General features: G+C 43.2%; 1 protein-coding gene and 1 pseudogene across 1 annotated transcript in view; both read right to left on the bottom strand.

Annotated features, from left to right (window-relative positions):
* LOC110291351 (pyroglutamylated RF-amide peptide receptor) overlaps window positions 1-24,086 on the bottom strand; it is a 47,311-nt gene extending 23,225 nt beyond the window's left edge. The window contains exon 1 of the mRNA XM_021158460.2: window positions 23,742-24,086. Coding sequence (XP_021014119.1) covers window positions 23,742-24,081 — 340 coding nt within the window. The 5' untranslated portion in view covers window positions 24,082-24,086. The remainder of the gene's footprint in view (window positions 1-23,741) is intronic.
* On the bottom strand, window positions 17,161-21,152 carry LOC110290962 (POU domain, class 5, transcription factor 1-like; annotated as a pseudogene).
* Window positions 24,087-25,189: the final 1,103 nt, after the last annotated feature.

Here is a 25,189-nt window from a genome sequence, read left to right as displayed (position 1 = left end):
TGTCCTGGAACTCACTCTGTAGACCAGGCTGGCCTCAAACTCAGAAATTCGCCTGCCTCTGCCTCCCAAGTGCTAGGATTAAAGGCGTGCACCACCACGCTTGGCTCCTTGGTAGATCTTTAACTCAAACAACATTGGCAAAATTTCTTTTACAGTGGAAAGCAGTGTAATCATAGATTATAGCAACTGAGAAATGGAAGTCTTTAAAGAACCACTATCAACACAATCATTTAACATTTTTAGCTACACTGAAAAGTGACCAGCGTTATCCAAAGAAATGTTTAAATTTAGGGCAACATCAGGCAAAATACCAGGCATATTTGTTTAAAGTTAAAAGTGTTAGTGTTAATGAGCGCAGAAAACTAAAGTTCCCCTTACGTAACTAAAACAACTCTGGGAAAGATGCCCAGAGGAGGGAAAAACTTTTTCTGTGCAATATTTAGAACAGCTGATGATTTTTGCAGTAAACACTGTTATGGGATTAGCCAATGAGACAGCGTTTCAAATCAGAGCGCAGGAAGACTGGAGGAGGATAAAGGAGCGCCATAGATCTGTGACAAAATAGAGGGCAGGCTGTTTCACAGGGCTGTAGGAAAGACACACACACATTTAAGACTATATACGAAACACACTACTATAGCAGCCTATGAGAGGAGACATGTAGGAGAGAGAGAGAGAGAGAGAGAGAGAGAGAAAGACAGAAAGACAGAGACAGAGGCAGACAGAGGCAGACAGAGACAGACAGGAGACAGAGACAAAAAGAGAGAGACAGAGAGGTAAACAGAGGCTGAGAAAGACAGAAATGGAGACAGACAGACAGAGAGAAGGAGAGACAGACAGACAGACAGACAGACAGAGAGAGAGAGAGAGAGAGAGAGAGAGAGAGAGAACACAAAATGGGAGAGAATCTTTACCCAAATGGTAATGACAACCCACTGTAAATTTAGCACTGAAACTCTGAGAGCAGAGAAAGGACAAGAAAGAGGAGAAGGGAAATGAAGCATTTTGAAAGAGGAAAAAGGATAACTGGAACTTTTAAAAGTCACACCCGAGACTTCAGACTAGCCAGTGTCTGACAGCGTGAAGTCACTCTTTGCTTCGGTAGCAGGTAGTCAAGCTCTCTTCTAGCATCAGGAAAGCACTGAGGAGTCTGATACCTTTCCCCAGTCCAGGGCCAAGGCACTGGTCTCCATGCTTAGCTTTATGTCGGAACAACCCCTGGAACCTGAGAAGAGAGGCTTGCTATAATTCTAAGTCACACAGCAATGGAACTCTAATGTGAGTTTACATTTACTCATTACGCCTTGGCCACAGGGAGGGCTGGGGTTTACTCTCCCTCCCAAAAGTAAAGAATGGGGCACAAAATCCTAAAAATACAGATTAAAGAAAAAGATTAAGCATATCATTAAAAAGTTAGGTTTAGATTTTTATTTTTATATTTTTGAGATTATAATTTAATTATATATTCTCTCTCTTGGCCTGCTTGCCTGGTGGGACTGAGCGACTGCTAGATATTTGGACTTCTGTTCGCAGCTGCTGCTGACCAGTGATGGGAGTTGGACTAGAGACTTTATAAATTCTGACTGCAGCACCGGGGTTTCTGGCCTGCTGAGTCTCTGGACACCCACAAGGACCCACACAGGATCCCCCACAGGATCCTAAGACCTCTGGTGAGTGGAACACAGTGCCTGCTCCAATCCAATCGCACGGGACCTGAGACTGCATTAACTAGGGAAGCAGACAACCCGGCCTGATCAGGGGCACAAGTCCCTTCTGGTCCACCGGGGTTCCTGGCCCGGAGAGTCTCCGGACACCTGCAAGGACCCACACAGGATCCCCCACGGGATCTTAAGACCTCTGGTGAGTGGAACACAACTTCTGCCAGGAGGCCTGTTCAAACACCAGATATCTGGGCACCTTCCCTTCAAGAGGAGAGCTTGCCTGCAGAGAGTACTCTGACCACTGAAACTAAGGAGAGAGCTAGTCTCCCAGGTCTGCTGTTAGAGACTAACATAATCACCTGAGGAACAAGCTCTAACCAGAGACAAATATAACAACTAGCTCCAGAGATTGCGAATTCCAGATGGCGAAAGGCAAATGTAAGTATCCTACTAACAGAAATCAAGACCACTCACCATCATCAGAATGCAGCACTCCCACCCCACCTAGTCCTGGGCACCCCAACACACCCGAAAAGCTAGACCCGGATTTAAAAGCATATCTCATGATGATGGTAGAGGACATCAGGAAGGACTTTAATAACTCACTTAAAGAAATACAGGAGAACACTGCTAAAGAGTTACAAGTCCTTAAAGGAAAACACAACCAAACAGGTAGAAGTCCTTAAAGAAAAACAGGAAAACACATCCAAACAGGTGATGGAAATGAACAAAACCATACTAGACCTAAAAAGGGAAGTAGACACAATGAAGAAAACCCAAAGTGAGGCAACGCTGGAGATAGAAACCCAAGGAAAGAAATCTGGAACCATAGATACGAGCATCAGCAACAGAATACAAGAGATGGAAGAGAGAATCTCAAGTGCAGAAGATTCCATAGAGAACAACGGCACAATAATCAAAGAAAATAAAAACGCAAAATGATCCTAACTCAAAATATCCAGGAAATACAGGACACAATGAGAAGACCAAACCTACGGGTAATAGGAGTTGATGAGAATGAAGATTTTCAACTTAAAGGGCCAGCAAATATCTTCAACAAAATTATAGAAGAAAACTTCCCAAACCTAAAGAAAGACATGCCCATGATCATACAAGAAGCCTACAGAACTCCAAATAGACTGGACTAGAAAAGAAATTCCTCCCGACACATAATTATCAGAACAACAAATTCACTAAATAAAGAGAATATTAAAAGCAGTCAGGGAGAAAGGTCAAGTAACAAATAAAGGCAGGCCTATTAGAATTACACCAGACTTTTCACCAGAGACTATGAAAGCCAGAAGAGCCTGGACAGATGTTATACAGACACTAAGAGAACACAAATGCCAGCCCAGGCTACTATACATGGCCAAACTCTCAATTACCATAGATGGAGAAACCAAAGTATTCCATGACAAAACCAGATTCACACATTATCTTTCCATGAATCCAGCCCTACTAAGGATAATAACAGAAAAAAAAACCAAGGACGGAAACCATGCCCTAGAAAAAGCAAGAAAGTAATCCTTCAACAAACCTAAAAGAAGACAACCACAAGAACAGAATGCCAACTCTAACAACAAAAATAATAGGAAGCAACAAGTACTTTTCCTTAATATCTCTTAACATCAATGGACTCAATTCCCCAAGAAAAAGACATAGACTAACAGACTGGCTACACAAACAGGACCCAAGGTTTTGCTGCTTACAGGAAACCCATCTCAGGGAAAAAGACAGACACTACCTCAGAATGAAATGTTGGAAAACAATTTTCCAAGAAAATGGTCTGAAGAAACAAGCTGGAGTAGCCATTCTAATATCAAATAAAATCTACTTCCAACCCAAAGTTATCAAAAAAGACAAGGAGGGACACTTCATACTCATCAAAGGTAAAATCCTCCAAGAGGAACTCTCAATTCTGAATATCTATGCTCCAAATGCAAGGGCAGCCACATTCATTAAAAACACTTTAGTAAACCTCAAAGCACACATTGCACCTCACACAATAATAGTGGGAGACTTCAACACACCACTTTCATCAATGGACAGATCCTAGAAACAGAAACTAAACAGGGACACAGTGAAACTAACAGAAGTTATTAAACAAATGGACTTACTATGGATATGGATATCTACAGAACATTTTATCCTAAAACAAAAGGATATACCTTCTTCTCAGCACTTCACGGGACCTTCTCCAAAATTGACCATATAATTGGTCACAAAACAGACCTCAACAGATACAAAAATATTGAAATTGTCCCATGCATCCTATCAGATCACCACGGACTAAGGCTGATCTTCAATAACAACATAAATAATGGAAAGCCAACATTCACGTGGAAACTGAACAACATTCTTCTCAATGATACCTTGGTCAAGGAAGGAATAAAGAAAGAAATTAAAGAATTTTTAGAGTTTAATGAAAATGAAGCCACAACATACCCAAACCTATGGGACACAATGAAAGGATTTCTAAGAGGGAAACTCATAGCCTCCAAAAAGAAACTGGAGAGAGCACACACTAGCAGCTTGACAACACACCTAAAAGCTCCAGAAAAAAAGGAAGCAAATTCACCCAAGAGGAATAGAGGCAGGAAATAATTAAACTCAGGGGTGAAATCAACCAAGTGGAAACAAGAAGAACTATTCAAAGAATCAACCAAACGAGGAGTTGGTTCCTTGAGAAAATCAACAAGATAGATAAACCCTTAGCTAGACTCACTAGAGGGCACAGGGACAACATCCTAATTAACAAAATCAGAAATGAAAAGGGAGACATAACAACAGATCCTGAAGAAATCCAAAACATAATCAGATCCTTCTACAAAATTCTATACTCAACAAAACTGGAAAACCTGGAAGAAATGGACAAATTTCTAGACAGATACCAGGTACCAAAGTTAAATCAGGATCAAATTAACAATCTAAACAGTCCCATATTCCCATAAGAAAGAGAAGCAGTCATTAATAGTCTTCCAACCAAAAAAAGTCCAGGACCAGATGGGTTTAGTGCAGAGTTCTACCAGACCTTCAAAGAAGATCTAATTCCAGTTCTGCACAAACTATTCAAAAAAATAGAAGTAGAAGGAACTCTACCCAACTCATTCTATGAAGCCACAATTACTCTGATACCTAAACCACAGAAAGATCCAACATAGAGAACTTCAGACCAATTTCCCTTATGAATATAGATGCAAAAATACTCAATAAAATTCTCGCTAACCGAATTCAAGAACACATTAAAGCAATCATCCATCCTGACCAAGTAGGTTTTATTCCAGGGATGCAGGGGTGGTTTAATATACGGAAATCCATCAACGTAATCCATTATATAAACAAACTCAAAGACAAAAACCACATGATCATCTCCTTAGATGTGGAAAAAGCATTCGACAAGATCCAACAGCCATTCATGATAAAAGTCTTGAAAAGATCAGGAATTCAAGGCCCATACCTAAACATGATAAAAACAATCTACAGCAAACCAGTAGCCAAAATCAAAGTAAATGGTGAGAAGCTTGAAGCAATCCCACTAAAATCAGGGAATAGACAAGGGTGCACACTTTCTACCTACCTCTTCAACATAGTACTTGAAGTCCTAGCCAGAGCAATTCGACAACAAAAGGAGATCAAGGGGATACAAATTGGAAAAGATGAAGTCAAAATATCACTTTTGGCAGATGATATGATAGTATATATAAGTGACCCTAAAAATTCCACCAAGAACTCCTAAACCTGATAAACAGCTTCAGTGAAATAGCTGGATATAAAATTAACTCAAACAAGTCAATGGCCTTTCTCTACACAAAGAATAAACAGGCTGAGAAAGAAATTAGAGAAACAACACCCTTCTCAATAGTCACAAATAGTATAAAATACTTTGGCGTGACTCTCACTAAGGAAGTGAAAGATCTGTATGATAAGAACTTCAAGTCTCTGAAGAAAGAAATTAAAGAAGATCTCAGAAGATGGAAAGATCTCCCATGCTCATGGATTGGCAGGATCAACATTGTAAAAATGGCTATCTTGCCAAAAGCAATCTACAGATTCAATGCAATCCCCATCAAAATTCCAACTCAATCCTTCAAGGAAGTAGATAGAGCAATCTGCAAATTCATCTGTAATAACAAAAAACCTAGGATAGCAAAAACTCTTCTCAAGGATAAAATACCTTGGGTGGAATCACCATGCCTGACCTAAAGCTTTACTACAGAGCAATTGTGATAAAAACTGCATGGTACTGGTATAGTGACAGACAAGTAGACCAATGGAATAGAATTGAAGACCCAGAAATGAACCCACACACCTATGGTCACTTGATTTTCGACAAAGGAGCTAAAACCATCCAGTGGAAGAAAGACAGCATTTTCAACAAATGGTGCTGGCACAACTGGTTGTTATCATGTAGAAGAATGTGAATCCATCCATTCCTATCTCCTTGTACTAAGGTCAAATCTAAGTGGATCAAGGAACTTCACATAAAACCAGAGACACTGAAACTTATAGAGGAGAAAGTGGGGGAAAGCCTTGAAGATATGGGCACAGGGGAAAAATTCTTGAATAGAACAGCAATGGCTTGTGCTGTAAGATTGAGGATTGACAAATGGGACCTCATGAAACTGCAAAGTTTCTGCAAGGCAAAAGACACCGTCAATAAGACAAAAAGGCCACCAACAGATTGGGAAAAGATCTTTACCTATCTTAAATCAGATAGGGGACTAATATCCATTATATATAAAGAACTCAAGAGGGTGGACTCCAGAAAATCAAATAACCCCATTAAAAATGGGGCTCAGAGCTAAACAAAGAATTCTCACCTGAGGAATACCGAATGGCTGAGAAGCACCATCCTTAATCATCCTTAATCATCAGAGAAATGCAAATCAAAACAACCCTGAGATTCCATCTCACACCAGTCAGAATGGCTAAGATCAAAAAATTCAGGTGACAGCAGATGGTGGCTAGGATGTGGAGAAAGAGGAACACTCCTCCATTGTTGGTGGGGTTGCAAGCTTGTACAACCACTCTGGAAATCAGTCTGGCGGTTCCTCAGAAAATTGGACATAGTACTACCGGAGGATCCCGCAATACCTCTCCTGGGCATATATCCAGAAGATGTCCCAACCAGTAAGAAGGACACATGCTCCACTATGTTCATAGCAGCCTTATTTATAATAGCCATAAGCTGGAAAGAACCCAGATGCCCCTCAACAGAGGAATGGATACAAAAAATGTGATACATTTACACAATGGAGTACAACTCAGCTATTAAAAAGAATGAATTTATGAAATTCCTAGGCAAATGGTTGGACCTGGAGGGCATCATCCTGAGTGAGGTAACCCAATAACAAAACAACTCAAATGTTATGTACTCACTGATAAGTGGATATTAGCCCAGAAACTTAGTATACCAGAGATATAAGATACAATTTGCAAAACACATGAAACTGTAGAAGAATGAAGACCAAAGTGTGGATACTTTGCCCCTTCTTAGAATTGGAAACAATCACCCATGGAAGGAGTTACAGAGACAAAGTTTGGAGCTGAGACAAAAGGATGGATCATCTAGAGACTGCCATATCCAGGGATCCATCCCATAATTAGCCTCCAAACGATGACACCATTGCATATACTAGCAAGTGTTTGCTGAAAGGACCCTGATATAACTGTCTCTTATGAGACTAGGCTGGGGCCTAGCAAACACATATTTGGATGCTCACAGTCAGCTACTGGATGGATCACAGGACCCCCAATAGAGGAGCTAGAGAAAGTATCCAAGGACCTAAAGAGATCTGCAACCCTGTAGGTGCAACAACATTATGAACTAACCAGTACTCTGGAGCTCTTGACTCTAGCTGCATATGTATCAAAAGATGGCCTAGTCGGCCATCACTGGAAAGAGAGGCCCATTGGACACACAAACTTTATATGGCCCAGTACAGGGGAGTGCCAGGGCCAAAAAATGGGAATGGGTGGTTAGGGAAGTGGAGGGGAGGGTATGGGAGACTTTTGGGATAGCGTTAGAAATGTAATTGAGGAAAATACGTAATAAAAAACATTTAAAAAAAATTAAAAAACAAAACAAAACAAAAAAAAACAGTTATAAATTGCATGTTTACCAATCATGTGTTTTAGGATTTTGAAGCCTCTAATTGAAGCACACACAGAATAAAATTGACCTGATTTGTGATTTCTAAAAAAAAATAATAATAATAATTTAATTATGTCTCTCTTCCTTTTTCGCCCTCTAATCCGTCCCATATACTGCTTCTAACTCTCCTTCAAATTTATGACCTCTTTTTTTCACTGATTGCTATTGCATGTATATATGTATATACATATATGTTGCTAAATATCATGTGCACTCTGTATGTTAACTGTATGTATGTTTTCAGGGCTGATTGCTTTGCACTGGGTAACCAGTTGGTGTGTGCTTCCCCCGAGAAGACCACCTCTCCTGCTCCCAGTTTCCTTCAATTGCCTGTAGTTTGTTGTGTAGGGATGAGACCTTGTATGGAGAGCAGCACAGTCACAATGCCAGCTTTCTTCCTGCTGAGCTTCATTGCTGCAGCTTTGGATTCTACAAGACTTGTCTTGAGTCTCACTCTGAAGCCTAGGCTGACCTATGGTCATGCCTCCACCTCTGCCTACTGAGTGTGAGAAACACGGGCATCAGCCATCACACCTAGTTTTATTTGAGGTAAATCGAGTCTTTGTTCTTGGGAAGCAGACAACACAGATACAATGTGTATCATGAATAGATGTGGAGGTTTGAATGGCAGTGGGCACATAGGGCTTCAAAACTGTATTGAGCAATTCAGGCTTAGATCAACAGTTAATTAATGGGACCTCGTGAAACCAAAAGGCAAAGAGGGCAAAGAGCACTGTCAAAGGGGCAAAATGGCAGTTTGCAGAATGGGGAAGCTCTTTACCAACCCTACATTTGACAGAGGGCTGATACCCAAAATATACAAAGAACTCAAGAAAATAGACATCAACAAATGAAATAATACAATTAAAAATTGGGGTACTTTGCTAAACAGAGAATTCTCAGCAGAGGAATGGCTGAGATGCACTTAAAGAAATGTTCAATATCCTTAGTCATCAGGGGAATTCAAATCAAAGACTCTGAGATTTCATCTTACAGCCACCAGACTGGCTAAGATCAAAAACTCAAGTGACAGCTCATGCCGGCAAGAATGTGGAGCAAGGGGACATTCCTCCAGTACTGGTGGGCAAATAAACCCATACAACCACTTTAAAAATCAATTTGGCAGTTTCTCAGAAACTGAGAATAGTTCTATCTCAAAACCAAGCTGGTCCACTCCTGGGCATGTACCCAAAAGATGCCTCACCAAACCACAAGGGCACTTGCTCCATTATGCTCATAGCAGCTTTATTCATAATAGCCAGAGACTGGAAACAATCTGCATGTCCCTCAACTAAAGAATGGTTAAAGAAAATGTGGTTCATTTACACAATGAGATGCTACTCAGATATTAAAAACAAGGACACCATGAAATTTGTAGGCAAATGGATGGAACTAGAAAATATTCTGAGTAAAGTTACCCGAACCCAGACCTGCCTCTGGCCTCTCCTCCGTCCCAGTGTTCCTAGCCAGCCTTTTCCTCCTCTGTCTCTGTCTCTGTCTCTGTCTCTGTCTCTGTCTCTGTCTCTGTCTCTGTCTCTGTCTCTCTGTCTCTCTGTCTCTCAATTTCTCTGTGTGTGCCCTTCTTGTCCCCCTTCTTTCTCAGCCTCTACTACTCTCTCAATCTCTCTTCCCATGCTCTCAAATAAACTCTATTTTTAGAGCTGTCGTATGACTGATACCTTGGTGGGGCACTAGGGTACCCCCTCCCACTGCACCATTATGTGCTTTACAAAACATATCAGTTTCACCCAGCAACTGATGGAAACAGATGCAAATACCCACAGCCAAATATTAGGCAGAGCTTGGGAAATCCAAGGAGGAAGACTATTCTGATACCTGGTTGTTATCTGTGGGAGGTCTCTCCTTTTCTAAGGAGAAGGGGAAGAAAGGTGGATGGGGGGGGGTGAGACGGAGTGACTAGGAGGAGAGAAGGGAGGGGAAGCTGTGATCATCGGAATGTAAAGTAAATAAATAACTTAATTAACTAAAAAATAAAAATCTGTGTTGAGATTGGAAGACTCTGGGGACTTTTGAAGTTCTGTATTATAATGCGGCTATAAGCCAACAGGAGTGTGGACTGTGGTTGTTTGAATGAGAGTGGCCTTCATAGGCTCTGATACTGAAATGTTGGTACCCAGTACAATGACATTGGAAGGATTAGGAGATAGAGCACCATCAAAAGAGGCGTGTGGCTGGGCAGTGGCGGTGCACGCCTTTGATCCCAACACTTGGGAGGCAGAGGCAGGCAGATTTCTGAGTTCAAGGCCAGCCTGGTCTACAGAGTGAGTTCCAGGTCATCCAGGGCTATACAGAGACCCCCCACCCCCCACCCCCCCAAAAAGAGGTATGTGACTGTTAAGTCTCTTTCTGCCTCATGGTTGTGTTTCAAGATGTAAGTACGCTCTCAGTTGCTCCAGGAGCAGGCCTGTCTTTCTGCTGCCACACTCCCTTCCTGGACTCACCCCCTGAAACTATCAATGCTTTATAGCTTTCTCCTATTAGTTGTCTTTGTCACTGTGTCTCTTCATAGCGATAGAAAAGTAACAAAGACAAGATGAAACCCCATTCTTATGTACACCATAAAGCTAAATATAGCTAATTTCTAAACATTGCCAAATATTCTTATGGTAACAAGATGATTGATACTCATTGATTCATTTGAAACATTTTTATAGAATTTCCTATCTGTTACTGACAACCTTCTATGCTGAAAACAGTGTTGGGTTTACAATAAAATGTGTCTTTAGATGCGAAATTCAGATAGCTTGTTTTTTTAATAGTGAAAATATAACTTGAATTTTGAAAAATGTGTTCACTGTATTAACCAACAGATTTAGCATCCTGCAAACACATGACACTTAGTAGTTCCGTTGTGGGTAATTTAAACTTTTAACAAAACTTTTAACATCTTGCTCAACTCTTTTTATTTCATTAGATCCTGGCTTAATTTGTTATCAGAAGCTGGTCAGCACAAACTTTCAAGGCTTGCTCCCTCTGTCTTAATGACAGCCTCAAGCTAGTCTCCTGTGTGTTTATTACCAGTGTTTCTCAGAACCTGGTAAGAAAACCAATCCGTGGCTCAGACTCATTGTGACACTTAGATTAGCTTTTGACAAAAACGAAATCCCGCCTCATAAAGAACAAATCCTTGATTGTTTCTAGACACAGCAATAAGGGAAGGTTTTAAACTAATGCGGTGTCACTGAATGGGCTGTAGTTACCCACGCGTCTGAATCACTGTAGAGTTTGGGGAACTGAGTTTGGTAAATGGCAGCTCCCTGAGCAGGGCCGAGGAGAGTAAGTTAACAGGAATGGATTTTCATGAGGGTTTCTAAGGCAATGGTCCTATCAGATTTCCATTAAGTTCCAAACTAGCCATCTGAGCATATGGGTCAAACTACTGTAGTCACAGGGTACCATGGTGACGAAGTGGGACGGAAGCAGGAGTAACTGAAGAAAGAAACTTTCCTTTTCCACTGTAGCCACTGCTGAAACAACAACAACAAGCCAGACAGAGGCAGATTCTTCAGGTTCTAGCCTGTGGACCGACTCTTCCTAAGGAAGCTTAGACAATTCGCTTGCTGTAAGAAATTCTGAGACAGAAGGACAAAGGCTACAAATCTCCCCCATCACAGACCTCAAGCCCTTTGGACTCCTTCCTCCTCACGTGGAGAAATGCTTCCCTACTCTCTAAAGCTGGAGCAGCGTTCCTTTATCACGTGAATGCCGAGTGCCCGAGCAACATCCTGTCCTAAGTCTGCAGGGGCTTCCAAGCTTCAGTTTTTGCTTGTCACACAACAACTCTGTGTGAAGAAGCCTGGGCTACCCCAATACAGGAAAATGCTAGGACGGAGATGGCCTGTCTCTTCCTGAGACCTCATACAGTGAGTCCCCTGGCAGTTCACCAGCTTAACCTAGACTCACAGGTGACTCCAGTGAATCTAGCCTAAGAACCCCTCGAGTGTATCAATCCGAGAGCGATGCCTCTGGATTGTGGGATTGTGAACAGTGATTTCCTTGGTTACTCCTCGTGGGACTGGTTTATTATGCAGAATAGACTACTGATGCGCTAACGCGCGGGCCTCCCCTTCTCACCTGTAAAATGAGGCAGAGAATTCTTGGTACTAGGTCAGCCCAGTGTTAAGACTGGGTATTCATTTCAGCGGGGCTCTTCCAACCTCCCTGCAGGGCACAGCAAGACCCGGTGCTCAGCTCTGCTGGATGCATGCAGAACAGGGTCTGCACCATGGGGAAGTGTTGCACAGCGCCTGGCGGGGCGGGGTGGGGAGTGGGGCAACGTGAAGTGCCCCCAGCAGTATGAATTAGACAACACGGCTATTTAAATGGAGGTTCAGAGCAAGGGACAGCAAGTTGGCCTCTTAAATCCCATGTGAGGATGAGGCCTGGCAGCATCTCTGTGTGAGAAGGAAATGTGACAGAACTGTGCTACAAAGCTGGGTGGCCTGGAAACACTCTGGAGCCTTACAATTAACTGCAACTCTGGAGCAGCTATAGCAGTGTCCTCTCCGGCCTCTTCTAGGGCTACGTCACCGCTTTGGCAATAAATAAAACCAGCACTATCTTCTTTCTGCCTGCTAAGCACAAATGACCAGTTTGAACCCTTATAATTTAAGAACAGAAATGACTTTTCATGTCGCTTGTTCAATATCGAATACAAATAGGCCTCAAGTTTATATGACTGGCACCATTTTGAATAAATTCTTAACCAGAGTTGACACAAGCTTTTTCTACACACAAGCAAACACATTCAGAACAGTACCACTCAATCTATGAACAACAACTGCATCTGCAGAGGGCCCTAAGTTTCCAGCCCCTTTGTTCATAGAATCGGTCATTCTCACAGCGACCCTGTGCGGCAGGTTGGTGTGCTCTGCCAGGCTGACAAACGAAGACATCACAGCGAGTGTTTTAATGATGGCTTCGACATCAACTGCTAGCCTCTGCTTCCTTATACCACTCAGAGGGTTTTTATATGCGTTGTAATTCCACTAGGGAAAAAATATCTTTAAAATAATGTTGCTGTCTTTTTGTGCAGTATTAGAAGAAATTTCCAAGTAATAGCTTATGGGCAAAAATATGTACATAGTACTTACTTCATTCTGAAGCCAAATAGGAATCCAGAAGAACCGGGTGTTCATTGGTTCTTTTATACCTAACTTTGATTAATTTTCTCACTTGACAGTTTCCTATATATAACATACCATGGCTACTTTCACCCATCCCCCTCCTATCTCCCTTCTGACTCTGTCCACACCCTCCCTTCACCTGCCTCTTTACCCCTCATAAGTCCCTTTCTCATATTCACGTCTTTGCATTTTGTTTTGTGACCCACTGGGTTTGGCCAGGGCTGTGGTTTTCAAACCCAGAACCTGGATTTTGAACTATTCCTTGGAGCCTAGCAGGCTCACCTGTGAACACACAAGTGAAGACAAGGACTGCTTTTCCCCTAGAATCCACCAGTAGTCAGCATTTCATCAGGATGGGATGAGGTCCCGTGAGTCTTTTTCCAGCCTTGACTGATGCTGGGCCCAGCCAATGGAAGCAACGGCAGATGCCGTGACATTATTGCTTATAGCCATGCCGTGCCTAGAATGGAGCATCCCACAGTCCCCTTCCCTACCTATCTTCCAGCTCTTACATCTGTTCTGTCTCCTTTTTGGCGATGTTCCCTAAACCTTAGAAGGGGAGGTATAGTTGCTATTGAGAGTTGACACTAATTGTCACTTTCTCTCAGCACCCTAAGCAGCTATGAGCCTCTGCATTCACTACAGACCATTTATCACAAAGGGAAGCTTTTTTGGGCAAGGCAGGGAATAGCATCGGTCTATGGGTATAAACATAAAACACTGATTTTTTAAAAAACAAAACAAAAAAACAAGGGGAAAAAAAGCCTCTGATCTTGCCACCAGATGGCAGCATCAGATATTATTTTTAAGCTGTTCTGGTCTTCCGATGATAGCATGCAATATGATACACAATCCAGCTAATATTAAAGCATCAATGTACACAGTAACGCACCGCATAGGCTCGTCTCTCCCAGGAGGTGAGAACAAGGTGTCTTTTAAGATTTCTGTGATCCGTACTGGCTCACTGCCTAACGAATGCTTTTCATTTTAGTTTCACAAAATCAAATAAAAACAGTAAGCATTTCCCTAGCTGTTTCAGGATTAATCATTAGGAGCCCATCACTCTCAGATATAAAGGGAAACAAATACAACATCTGCTGAACCTTCCTCGATGCCACAGGCTAGGAGAAAGCTACCAGGGAAGTTCTCCCTTTTTGCTCTCAGACCTATCTGGGATTCCTCAGCAGCAGAAGAAAACAGTTGGGGAACTGGCAATATAGGAGTTGGTCTGCCGTAAAGTGTAAACTTGAAGGAGAAAATGGTTCTGCTTTCATGATATACAGAAACAGCTGACCTGCCCCGTGAAGGATATAGTGGTGGTGCAGACACTATTGAGGCTGATGTGGGATTTGTGGTTTCTTGCAAAGTTCCTGGGTCTTTTCAGATCAGCCAGCCCAGAAAAGGTGGACATAGAACAGCTTCATAATGCTGGTTAGGCTCAACCTCAAAGCCTCGTGCAGGGACTGACTGACCAGGTTACAGGGGAGGATGTCAAATAATTCAAAGGCAAAAGATATGTCACTGGGCTTGCTGACTATTGGATGGACTCATATAACCAACTCTATGATGTAGTCACATATAACCAACTCTATGATGTATGGCCTTCTTCGGAACTCCTGGCCCGGGGCCAAACATTCTAGAGGATCTTGGTGGCTAACAGGATCACAGCTGTCACTGCCGAAGCTCTGAAATTGCTAGTTAAACTTTCATACCTGGAACCAGCAAGGAATCAGTGAGCGCATACGCATGAACCCCTGAGAATCCACACACATTCAGGGAGTTTATTATGTAGACAACACAGAACAGATCAGCTCCTCATGCCTCCAGTCCCACCGAAAGAAAGACATTCAACCTGAATGTCAATTATGATTAACAGCAGATGCAATGGCTCACTCTGCTAGGGTGGGGACAAACTGCAAAGAAGCTCTCAGACAGTACAGCCCGTGGCTAGGAGGGAAACCCTGAGCTCAGCTGGAATGAAACACGGGAGATGGATGAGAAATAAGTATCATGCAGTGTGTGTTGCTCCATGAGATATGCACAAACATCCCTCCAAGAATCAGCTCAGATGGTGGTAAAGTCCTGCCTGCGTGGCCTCATGGGAAACATGCAAGGGTACCGGAGGACCATGTGAACCTCATCCTGAATTTCCCCAGAGTGAATCTACTCTATGTAAGCTATTCAAGTGGGAATGACCCTAACCCACCTCCATCACAGGGCATGAGGAAGGCTTGAGCAGAGAGGATCCCACAGCCTTGTTCACAATAACTGTTTCTTGTACGAGTGAGTCTCATCTGCCTAGAACACTTCCAGAAATTTCCAGATAAACCAAGAAGTATCCTTCTTAATCCTCTGAGGTAGAGATCAATTTTTAATACAGATATCCTTTTCTGTCCTTATTCTCATTGCCCTACAGAGAGACGATCTTCTACAGAAACTCCTGTGGCTGCTAATTCCCTCTTTACTTTCTATGAAAATTTAGTGATTTTCCTTGACTCACAGTAACAGAATAAATAGGCACTAGGTTTTCTTCTCTCTCTCAAAATGTGCACAAAGCTAATTCAAAAAAAGAACATTCAGATTAGTCCTGTGGCACAACTTCTGAGTTTTCTTCCAAATAACTGTTTCTGTATCTTTCACTTTTTTGAAGACTCGTTTATTTATTTTGTGTAATTGAGTACACTGTAGCTATCTTCAGACACACCAGAAGAGGGCATTACAGATGGTTGTGAGCCACCATGTGGTTGCTGGGAATTGAACTCAGGACCTCTGGAAGAGCAGTCAGTGCTCTTAACCACCGAGCCATCTCTCCAGCCCCTGTGCTGTTTATCTCTTGAATATTTTTCTTTAAAAGCCTGTACTTCTCCTTCCTCTCCCACAAGACTATTACTAGCTGTCATGGCTACCATTAATAGATGTTGAAAACCATCCCATGGGACTCTTAATTTCACAATCAATTTGACCATATTGAAATTTCTATAATAAAATAAAGCTCCATGTAAGCCCTCTGATCTGAACTGGTCCCATAGATTAATATCTTTTCAATAAAATCAAGTTCAACAACTTCCTTTAGCCTATCTCTCCATTTACCAGTTTGTAATCTCTAAGAATTTGCAAACTGTTCAAAGCAGCATGCAAGGCACTTCTTCTTCTTCTTCTTCTTCTTCTTCTTCTTCTTCTTCTTCTTCTTCTTCTTCTTCTTCTTCTTCTTCTTCTTCTTCTTCCTCTTCCTCTTCCCCTTCCTCTTCTTCTTCTTCTCTTTTGTCTTCCTCCCCTCTCCTGTCCATTCAATGAAATATATATAAAATCATAGGCAAAGTTGTATTTGTTAAAAAGTGATAGGTGCTGTTCTGATAAAGCCCGAGAGTCATATTTCCTGGTTCCTCCACACAGCCAGTCCTTTAAGCTCTGGCAAACAGAACGGAAACCCTCTGTGAGCTGTGCTAATTCATACCTAGAGTTGGAGTTTTCAAGAGAATACTTGTACTTTTTTGTTTGTATGTTTTGTACTCTAACCTATTTTTTAATCTTATTTATTTATTTATTTATTTACTTACTTACTTCTTTACAAATTTATTTGAAAGACTCCAGAGAGGTTTAGGGTCTCCCTCAGTAACGTTTCAGCAGACTGCTTACAAAGGGACAGCTACCCCAAATCCTTGTCAGACTGTGGCTGCATTTTGCACAACGTTGCACTGTGTTTCCTAAGCATTTCTGACTCTTTTTTCACATTTTAAAAAACATAATAGCTCCACTGGGATTGCATATGTGGAAGGCACTGTGTTTTTAAAATCTCTGTCTTAATCATTTTTTAAATTTTGGCCTTCATAACAAGCTTACCCCCCACTCCCACGCGCGGTCAGCATTGGTCAGCGTTTATACCACTCGGTGGTTTTTGGTGGTTTTCAACTTTGGCAAGAAATTATAATAATTCCTAATGTGCGGAACTTTTGAAAATATGAAACAAGTTATGACACGCAGACCAACGAAACCAGAATAACTTAGTGTGGAACCAAGCATTTGTTATAACTCCCCAAGTGCTACGATCCCCGTGTGTCTTCTTTCTGGTCTAAGGCTTCTTTAAGAACAAAATGATGTGATGGGCTCACAATCAACAGTATCACTGAACACTTTATCTTCATTGCTTCTCTGGCCCAACCCTTTATGCTTGCAAGCCCTCCTCGGTAAGCGAAGAACTTCATCCCAAAGCCCTGCTGACACAGGCTCCAGGTTCTCTTGGTCTACCTCCTTCCCGTCCCGTATGCTTGCCCCAGGGGCATCTCTTGACCAGGGTGTCAGAGAGCCCAGAGCAGTTACAGGAACAGAGTGAAAAGGCTGAAGTGGGGGCTTTCACAGCCCTGGGCAACAAAATGGGGTCTGGGGACAGAGGAAAAGATACAGCTCGGCTGCCCCTGGGAGGGGAGGTGCTGCAACCCTCTTGTTTGAAATCGTCAATACTTAATTGTTTGCCCTTCTGGCTATGGTTACATAACCATGCTGGGACCACATCCTTCCCCAGCCCAAGCTGCTCTGCGATGATGCTGATCTGCCTCAGGGGGCTTTGAGCACTGCAGAAATATATTCTCCGTACTCCTTCTCAAGCTCCGTTCTCCTCCTGTTTCTTTTCTGGGTCTGCATCAGGGTCTCTGCACTGAATACTTCCTGAATGTTGTCAGCTTCCCCAACACTTCTGCAGCAGAAGCCACGGCTTACACATGCTCTTGAAACTGAGCTGCAGGTCCTCCAAGTGGCAAATGGTCAGCTAGCTGAACCTTTCCGAAGAGAATGCCCAAGATGAGCCCCGCATTGCCCCGGATTCTCTGCTGTTTGAGCAGTTTAGTAAACTGCTCTGGTCCTTTCTGCCGGCTTTTCATGTCTTGGGAGTCCTCTGGGCTTAGTCCCTCTTCTCTACTGTCTCGACTCTGGGCCCAGGGGAGGCCGCTTCCAAGTTACTCTTTACTCCAGCTCCTGCCTGGCCCTTAGGCTATAAACTCTCCCGGCCAAATTGTGGCTTTAGATCCACTCCAACCTGAAATCCACAGTATGCCACTAGTCCACAGCTCTCATACAACAGGGGACATAGGGGAATCCCCAAGATCTCTGAGCCTTGGTTGGCCCACTAGGAGGGTCTTGGATGCTTAGTCAGGTCTGAGGGTCCACCAGCCTAGCTCCAGCCCTCCTGACCCATCCTCACTCATGGTGGGGATGAGAGGGCAAAGTCTGAAGCTAGATGTACCTCTGTGGGGAAGACAGGCACGCCAAGCTCGGGCCTGATGGAAGCAGGGTTCACCTAGGGGATACAGTAGTAAAATTTTTATATCAACTATGGAAAAATTAATTTTCTTCATCTTCTTGCTGGGTAAGTGTTTTTCAAGAATAGTGAGTGTGTGTAGATGTGCACTTTCCTGAAGGCACTGCCATTACTTGAGATACTCTGGGAGCTTTTCCTGGGAATTGCTCTTAGTCATTTTGCTATTCACCAGTAAAACCGTCTTTTCACTGCCCATCACAGGATTGTGAAGGAGCACCAGAGGAGACTCTCTTTCCACGGCAGAGCCTGTACTCCTAGCAGGACGAAAAATAGACACAGAGTTTCGGGGTCTCCTAGCAAGGCTGCTACTGGTTGTGGTTCTCAACCTGTGGGTCGTGACCCCTTTGGGTCAAACAACTCTTTCACGGGGGTGTGGGGGGGTGTCTCCTATGACCATCAGAAAACACAGACGTTTACATTATAATTCTTAACAGTAGCAAAATTATGGTTATGAGGTCACAACAAAAATAATTTTATGGCTGGAAGTCACCAAAACATGAAGAACTGTATTAGAGGATCATAGCAGTAGGAAGGTAAGAACCACTGCTAGAAACACTTCCATTTTAGTTTACCAGTGATTAGAATCATAAAGGAGGGTACAATTAGAATTTATTACTTCCTTCTGGATCTTCAGATTCTATGCCCTAAGTTTCCATTCAGTCATCCAAGTCCCAGTGTCTCTTAGGCACCCTGGAATCCTCCCCTACCCCCCCCATCCATACCCAAGCTCTTCATACTTACACAGTATATTCTGGCACCCCCTACAGCTACAAATCCCCCACTCCCCTGCATGCTCTATCATTTTGCTGAATACTTCCTTCCCTTCTTGATCTAACTATAAACCAGCTACTCTATAAGGATACAACATTCTCAACACCTGTGAAATCTTAATACCTGACAAGTTATCCAGGAAATGCTGACTACAGCCATGATTGGTCGGTCCGTGATAGCACTATTGACCACAATTTAGACCTTGGGCAGGAGGCAAGATATGATGAGAGATTAGAGATCAGTGGATATCGTTAAGATTTCACATCAGTTTTTATATATGGGGATTTATGAGTAGTAATAGAAAAATAAAAAGCATTACACTGCTATGCTGCATAGTCTTTGGGTCAGGTGAAAGACCGTGTCTTCAGACTATAATTAAAGTTCGAGGTCACCCATCCATCAAACATGAAAGTTCTGACCACAGTCTCTTGATGCAGAAATGAACAACGGAAGAAAAGACTTTACAAAGTGAGAGAAGTGTAATAACCACCAAAGTACAAAAGATTTAAAGAGGTATATGAAGAAAAAGAGAGCCTGGAGAAGAGAGAACATTGCTCTTGATTGGGGGTTGGAGAAAAATCAGCTGTTCTGAATTACCTAGAAACAACACGGTCGGGGAGTTCAGAGGAGGCTTTTAGACATCATAAAAAGTTAAAAAGAGGAAGAAACAGGCAAAATGAGAAGACTATCCACCAGGACAGGTAAATTCAATGACTGCAGGACAGCAAAAGGCAAGTCAATGTTGACATTTCGCAAAAGCAAATCAGAGGGGAGGACAGAGATGGAGCTCGCAGGCCCCATTTCTGAAAGCTACAGCACCCCTGCACCAGGAAAAGAGAAGTCCTAAGCGCATGCTCAGTGAGAATCCCCACTCCTGCGCCCAAGAATTCCTAGTTGTGAGTCAAAGAAAAGCTGAAGATACCAATGGCCAACAGATACCTGGGGGTTGGGGTGGGATGGGGCTGGGGCGGGGTGGGGGTTGGGCCGGGTGGGGATGGGGATGGGGAAGAGTTCAATAGCATTAGCCATCAGGGAATATAATTTGAAAGTGCTTTGGGATTCCATCCCTGACCAGGTAAGGGATGTGGAGCAAGAGACATCGTTATATCATTACTTCTGAAGAGATGCAAACTGGTATATAGCCACCACAGAAATCAGTTTGGAGGGACATTCAAAAACTAAATACATGTCCTACGTGATCCAGTTGAACTATACTTGGGTCTATAACTGAAGGATTCTAGGTCAACAAACCAAAGAGATATTTACATACCTATGTTTAATGCTATACCAATCACAATAGCTTAAAATATGGAACCAGCCTAGGTGACTATCAATAGATTAAGTTCATAAAGAAAACGTGTGACTCACAAACACACATTCTCGAGAGTACACACACAGACACACACAGATGCACATGTATGACCTGTTTGCTTTCCAGGCATCAATTGATGGTTGCTGTTGATTTCTGTAGTGCCACCCTAGAACAGATTACAAACCAACAGCGTGACATCTCTGAGGCCAGCCCTGGATGGAAGTGAGGACCATGGACTCCATCTGGCACTTGCAGGGGGCTCCTAGTCCCAGCGAGTCCTGTCACTGGACTCCAGACTGTCTAAGGCCATTTCTCAGAGCCCTTTGGAAGGGTTGTGGGGTGTGTGTGTGTGTGTGTGTGTGTGTGTATGCTGGAGTGGGGGGTGTTTGAGAACCACTGATCACCAGATTTTAATTTGCAATATTTATCATCTGGGGACCTTGTTAAAATGAATGTGCTGATTTAGTAGGTGATGCTGGTCCTTCTCAGGGGAAGCAGTGGATTGAAAGAAAAAGCAGTTGCTCACCTCCTACTACCTGGAATATTTGGGACAGTGGCTTGTTAGAAAACTCACTAACTAGAAGTGTGAATTATTCATGACCTGAGCCATAGAGATGTGGGTCTTTTGTTTGTTTGTTTTTGTTTGTTACCCCATTGTGTTTTGCTTTTTAATTTGAGTTACATGTCAAAGTCATAAAATTCACATTCTTGGTTTCTCTTGGGGAACAGCAGTAGCAGTCACAACAGAAGAGGACGTGACAATCCAGGCAGCCATCCTGCCCGTCCATCCGTCCATCCGTCCGGGAAGCAGCTAGTTTGGGCCAGCATTCCCTCCTGCTGAACTTCACAGGGACGCTTTGTATTCCTCCCCAACCCTGATGACAGGTCTCCTTATTTTTGGCTTTTACACAACACATTTCCTTCTTTAGTTGCAGTGACCTGCTTTTCTGTCTCTTCCCATCATTCTCTGTTTGATAAAATCGATTGAAATGTTTTATACAGTCTTCCAAAATACAGCATTTTTTTCTCTCCCCAAACTTAGAGTGGCAAGTGTTCTTGGACACCACTTTCTTGGAGTGTTCCAGCGACAGAGAGGGCCCTCATCTACCACATTTTAATTTTTTTTATTTTGGGACTTCTTGCATTCTCTGAAATCCCACAAAGACCAGATTTTTTTTTTTTTTTTTTTTTTTTTTTACTTTTTGTCTTTCCAAGGTGATAATTTGTCACATAGAAGATTTTTCAATAGGTTTGTCAAAGTAACTAATGGATTCTTTCTCATCTTTTACATTCTCGTGAGCTCCCCTTTGATAATATACCATGGTTATTATCCTACTTACAGCCTGCAAATTAATTCTCCCTATACCTATCTGCAGGTCTTCTTTGGGCTTCTTCTTCTCATCTTAACTAATGTTGCTGTTGTATACTCAACTTATAAACCATTATTTACCTAGTCCTGTATAAATATAAGCCACCTCCAACCTAACAGCTATGAATAGAGTTAGCCATATATGTTCATGGCATGAACACCCTACCCCCATTTTGTTTCTGTGATACAGGCTCTCCTTATGTAAACTCACAATGTAACCCAGGTCTGCCAAAAACTTGCCATCCTCTTGCTACTAACATACTAGATTACAGGTATGTGACCGTGCCTGATAGAATCATTTCTTAAAACACTTTTACGTTTTCTCACACTAATCCTGTAGCATATTTCCCTCTCTTTTTAGCATTTAGAAGCTAAAGTGAAATGTCCCTTGTAAAGCAGGATGCAAAGGAGAAAGGAGGCAGGAAGCCTGAGATCAACCTTGGCTGTCCTTACCTGTGTTCTCTGCAGGTACCCAGACCTCCCTGGGAACCACACCTCCCTCTGGCTGGGGGCAAGTGATCTGTTCTATTCCTCTTCTCTACTCCTCAATACTTTATTGAAAAACTGAAGCCCAAACATACCCAATTAGCTTGTGTTAGAGCTAAGGGGCAATCTAGTCTTTGGACTACTCCAATGATCTCACATTGCATGTGTCCCTTTTAGAGTGGAGTACAATTGCTTTCTAAATCAGCGTGCAAACATTCAGATGTAGTAAACTTTTAAGACCTTTCTTCCAAAAGAAGTCCTGTGCAAGGGTCCAGAACTCCCCCTACCACCCATTCTTTGGCGCTCATTGCAGTGGGTGACTCTCGAATCTCAACTGCAGTGATTTCACTAGGCAGTGTGAGAAAGTGTCATCTGTGAACTGTGACATCACTACCGACAGGTCAATGATGCATGCCCAGTAGCCTCTAATGCCTTATAAATGCATGATAGATGAGATGAAAGCCAACTTAGCAGACTCAGTTGCTGAAATAAACTTAGTACAAATCTGTGGAAAACAGCAGTGGTGGAGCAATAAACTATCGATGCACAGTGGGCAATGGCAGGGTGAGAAAAAAACCACCACTCATGCGTTAGAACGACACCAGTAGGAGGGCAGAGATTACAGCCCATCACAGCAGAAAAAGCCACCTCCCTTACTTAAAAATCACTTCTGTAAAATGTGGTCACAAGAACACACTTCTTTATGAAAACACAGAGAGGCTGCACACCCTCCCGAGGGGCCACGGACCAGTGGGAAGAGCACAGCACACAAGTCCATAGACGCTAGCTGTGTGTCAGGGAGAAGACTAGAAAGTCTAACTTCCAGTGTGCACACACTGTTCCAAGCTTACGGACCCTCCCCAGGGTTTCTTCGGGTTTCTACCCCTCTTCAAAGGAGATGGGGGCAGGTCTCATCTCCCTCTTAGAAGTCAAGAGGTGAAGCGCTATTTGCTGCCCTCTCTACATGACTCTGTTAGTACAATTTCTACAAAGGACTTGTCCAGGGTACTTTTTTTGTTGCAAATATGTTATTTGTTAAAGAGAGTGAGAGAAAAGATCACATATTAGCCAACATTATACTACAAGCTCTTATCTTGAAGTAACACAAGTAACTGGTACGAAAATCTGGAAGTTGGAAAATGAAAAGAGATTTTTAGCCTTGGGTTATTATTATTATTTCATTAAAAATAAAGGGAACTCTTACCTTGTAATTATGGGAAAGGGTTGAAATCAGTTGGAGGCACAGGCTCCCTGAACTATTATTCTTCTCACTTCAACCCATGTCTGGACTGAACTGTAAGGGCAACTCCCCATTCCCACCTCCACCCCCACCCCACCCCCACCCCCACCCCCACCCCCGCCTCGCCACAGTTTTTGTCTACAGGGTTACGAGGTAGGGCATTTCCAAGAAGGGCACAGGATTCAATTCGAGAGAGAGAGAGAAAGAGAGAGAGAGAGAGAGGATCAGAAGTGTAAACACATTTGTGTGTGTGCGTGTCCGTGAGTGTACACGCCTAATCGCTGTCTTACCACCCAGCCACTTGTCGGAGATGTTCTGGAGCATCGTGACGGGGATGCAGAAGAAGGCAATGAGCAGATCACTGAGTGCCAGAGAGCAGATGAAGATGTTGGTGACGGTGCGCATGGCCTTGCTGCGGGTCACCACATAGATGACCAGTGAGTTGCCAAAGAGCGCCAGGGCAAAAATGAGTGCTCCAGCCAGCGCAAAGGCCAGTTTAGCGCGCGCCGGCAGCTCCGGAGTGTAGACCAGCGGTCGCAGCCCGTAGCGATGAATGAACTGCTCCCGAGTCAGGTTGTGCGCGCTCAGCAGCCGGGAGAACTGCTCCGCGGTGATGTTGAGCGCCTGCATGCTGTGCGCAGAGTCCTGCCAGCTTCCTGCTCTGGCTGTTCCAAGTCTAAGTCTCTGGTGACAGTGCAGAGCTCAGGAGAAGCGAGGCGGCGCCCAGATTTAACTTGCCTGCAGGAGGCGGGGCCAGGAGATCTCTCTCAACAAATGTTTGAAGTTCTCAAAAGTTCTGCTATAGGTGGGAACATCTGAGCCCAGTACTTCTGACTCTGCCCTCTCTGGTTGCATCCTTAAGTCTGGAGAGCCGCCTAAGGCTGGTGAGGATTGGGGCAGAGCAGCCACCCACCCACCTGCTATCAGCTCCTCTTAGCCCATGGTCATGTCAGGTTGAAACTGTGATTGAGTTTTCCATTTCTCATCGAGTCTCCTCTTGAGAAATAATGTGAGCCACGGCTACCCAACGCAATTTAAAACAAAACCACACAAGAGGAACTTGCAATTATAGCTCAGTGGTCCCTTGTACCCCTCACTCCGCTTAGCTCCATTATATCTTAAATATGCAGCAACACAGATCCAGGGACTTGACTCTGTCTCTGTCTCTCTGTTTCTCTGTTTCTCTCTGTGTGTCTCTCTCTGCCTCTCTCTCTGTCTCTCTCTGTCTCTGTTTCTCTCTCTCTCTCTCTCTCTCTCTCTCTCTCTCTCTCTCTCTCTCTCTCTCCCTCTGTCTCAGTGTGTGTGTGTGTGTTAGCCCTAGCGACCATTTTCTTCCCATTTGAAGTCACACTGTGCTGAGCCCTATCTGTTTATGTAACCACTGGCCAATTGCTGGATATTTTGTTAGATTACTTAAGAAGTTGCTACAGATGATTGTATATTTAATTTGTAAGGAGACCCCCGAGTTATTTTCCAAGGTTTCATTTCATATTTCTAGTGACGATGCATGAGCCTGAATTTTCCTCTCAGCTTTGCCAGCATTTGATTTTGTTAGTGTTTATTGTTATTATTTGTGTGTTTGTGCGCGTGTGTGGTGCTTGCACATGAGTGTGCATGTATAAAGAGGCCAAAGCAAAAGTAACATATTTTTCTATCACTCTTCAATTTACTGGGTTGAGATAGACTCTCTCACTGCCCCCTAAGGCTGCTGTGTTTCCCAGGCTGGCAGTCCATCCAG

The sequence above is a fragment of the Mus caroli genome, unplaced genomic scaffold (genome assembly GCF_978045245.1).
Source record: "Mus caroli unplaced genomic scaffold, Mus_caroli_1 scaffold_3, whole genome shotgun sequence".
Taxonomy (NCBI): domain Eukaryota; kingdom Metazoa; phylum Chordata; class Mammalia; order Rodentia; family Muridae; genus Mus; species Mus caroli.
Note: the sequence above shows the minus strand (reverse complement) of the source record. Positions and strands in the feature narration are given on the sequence as shown.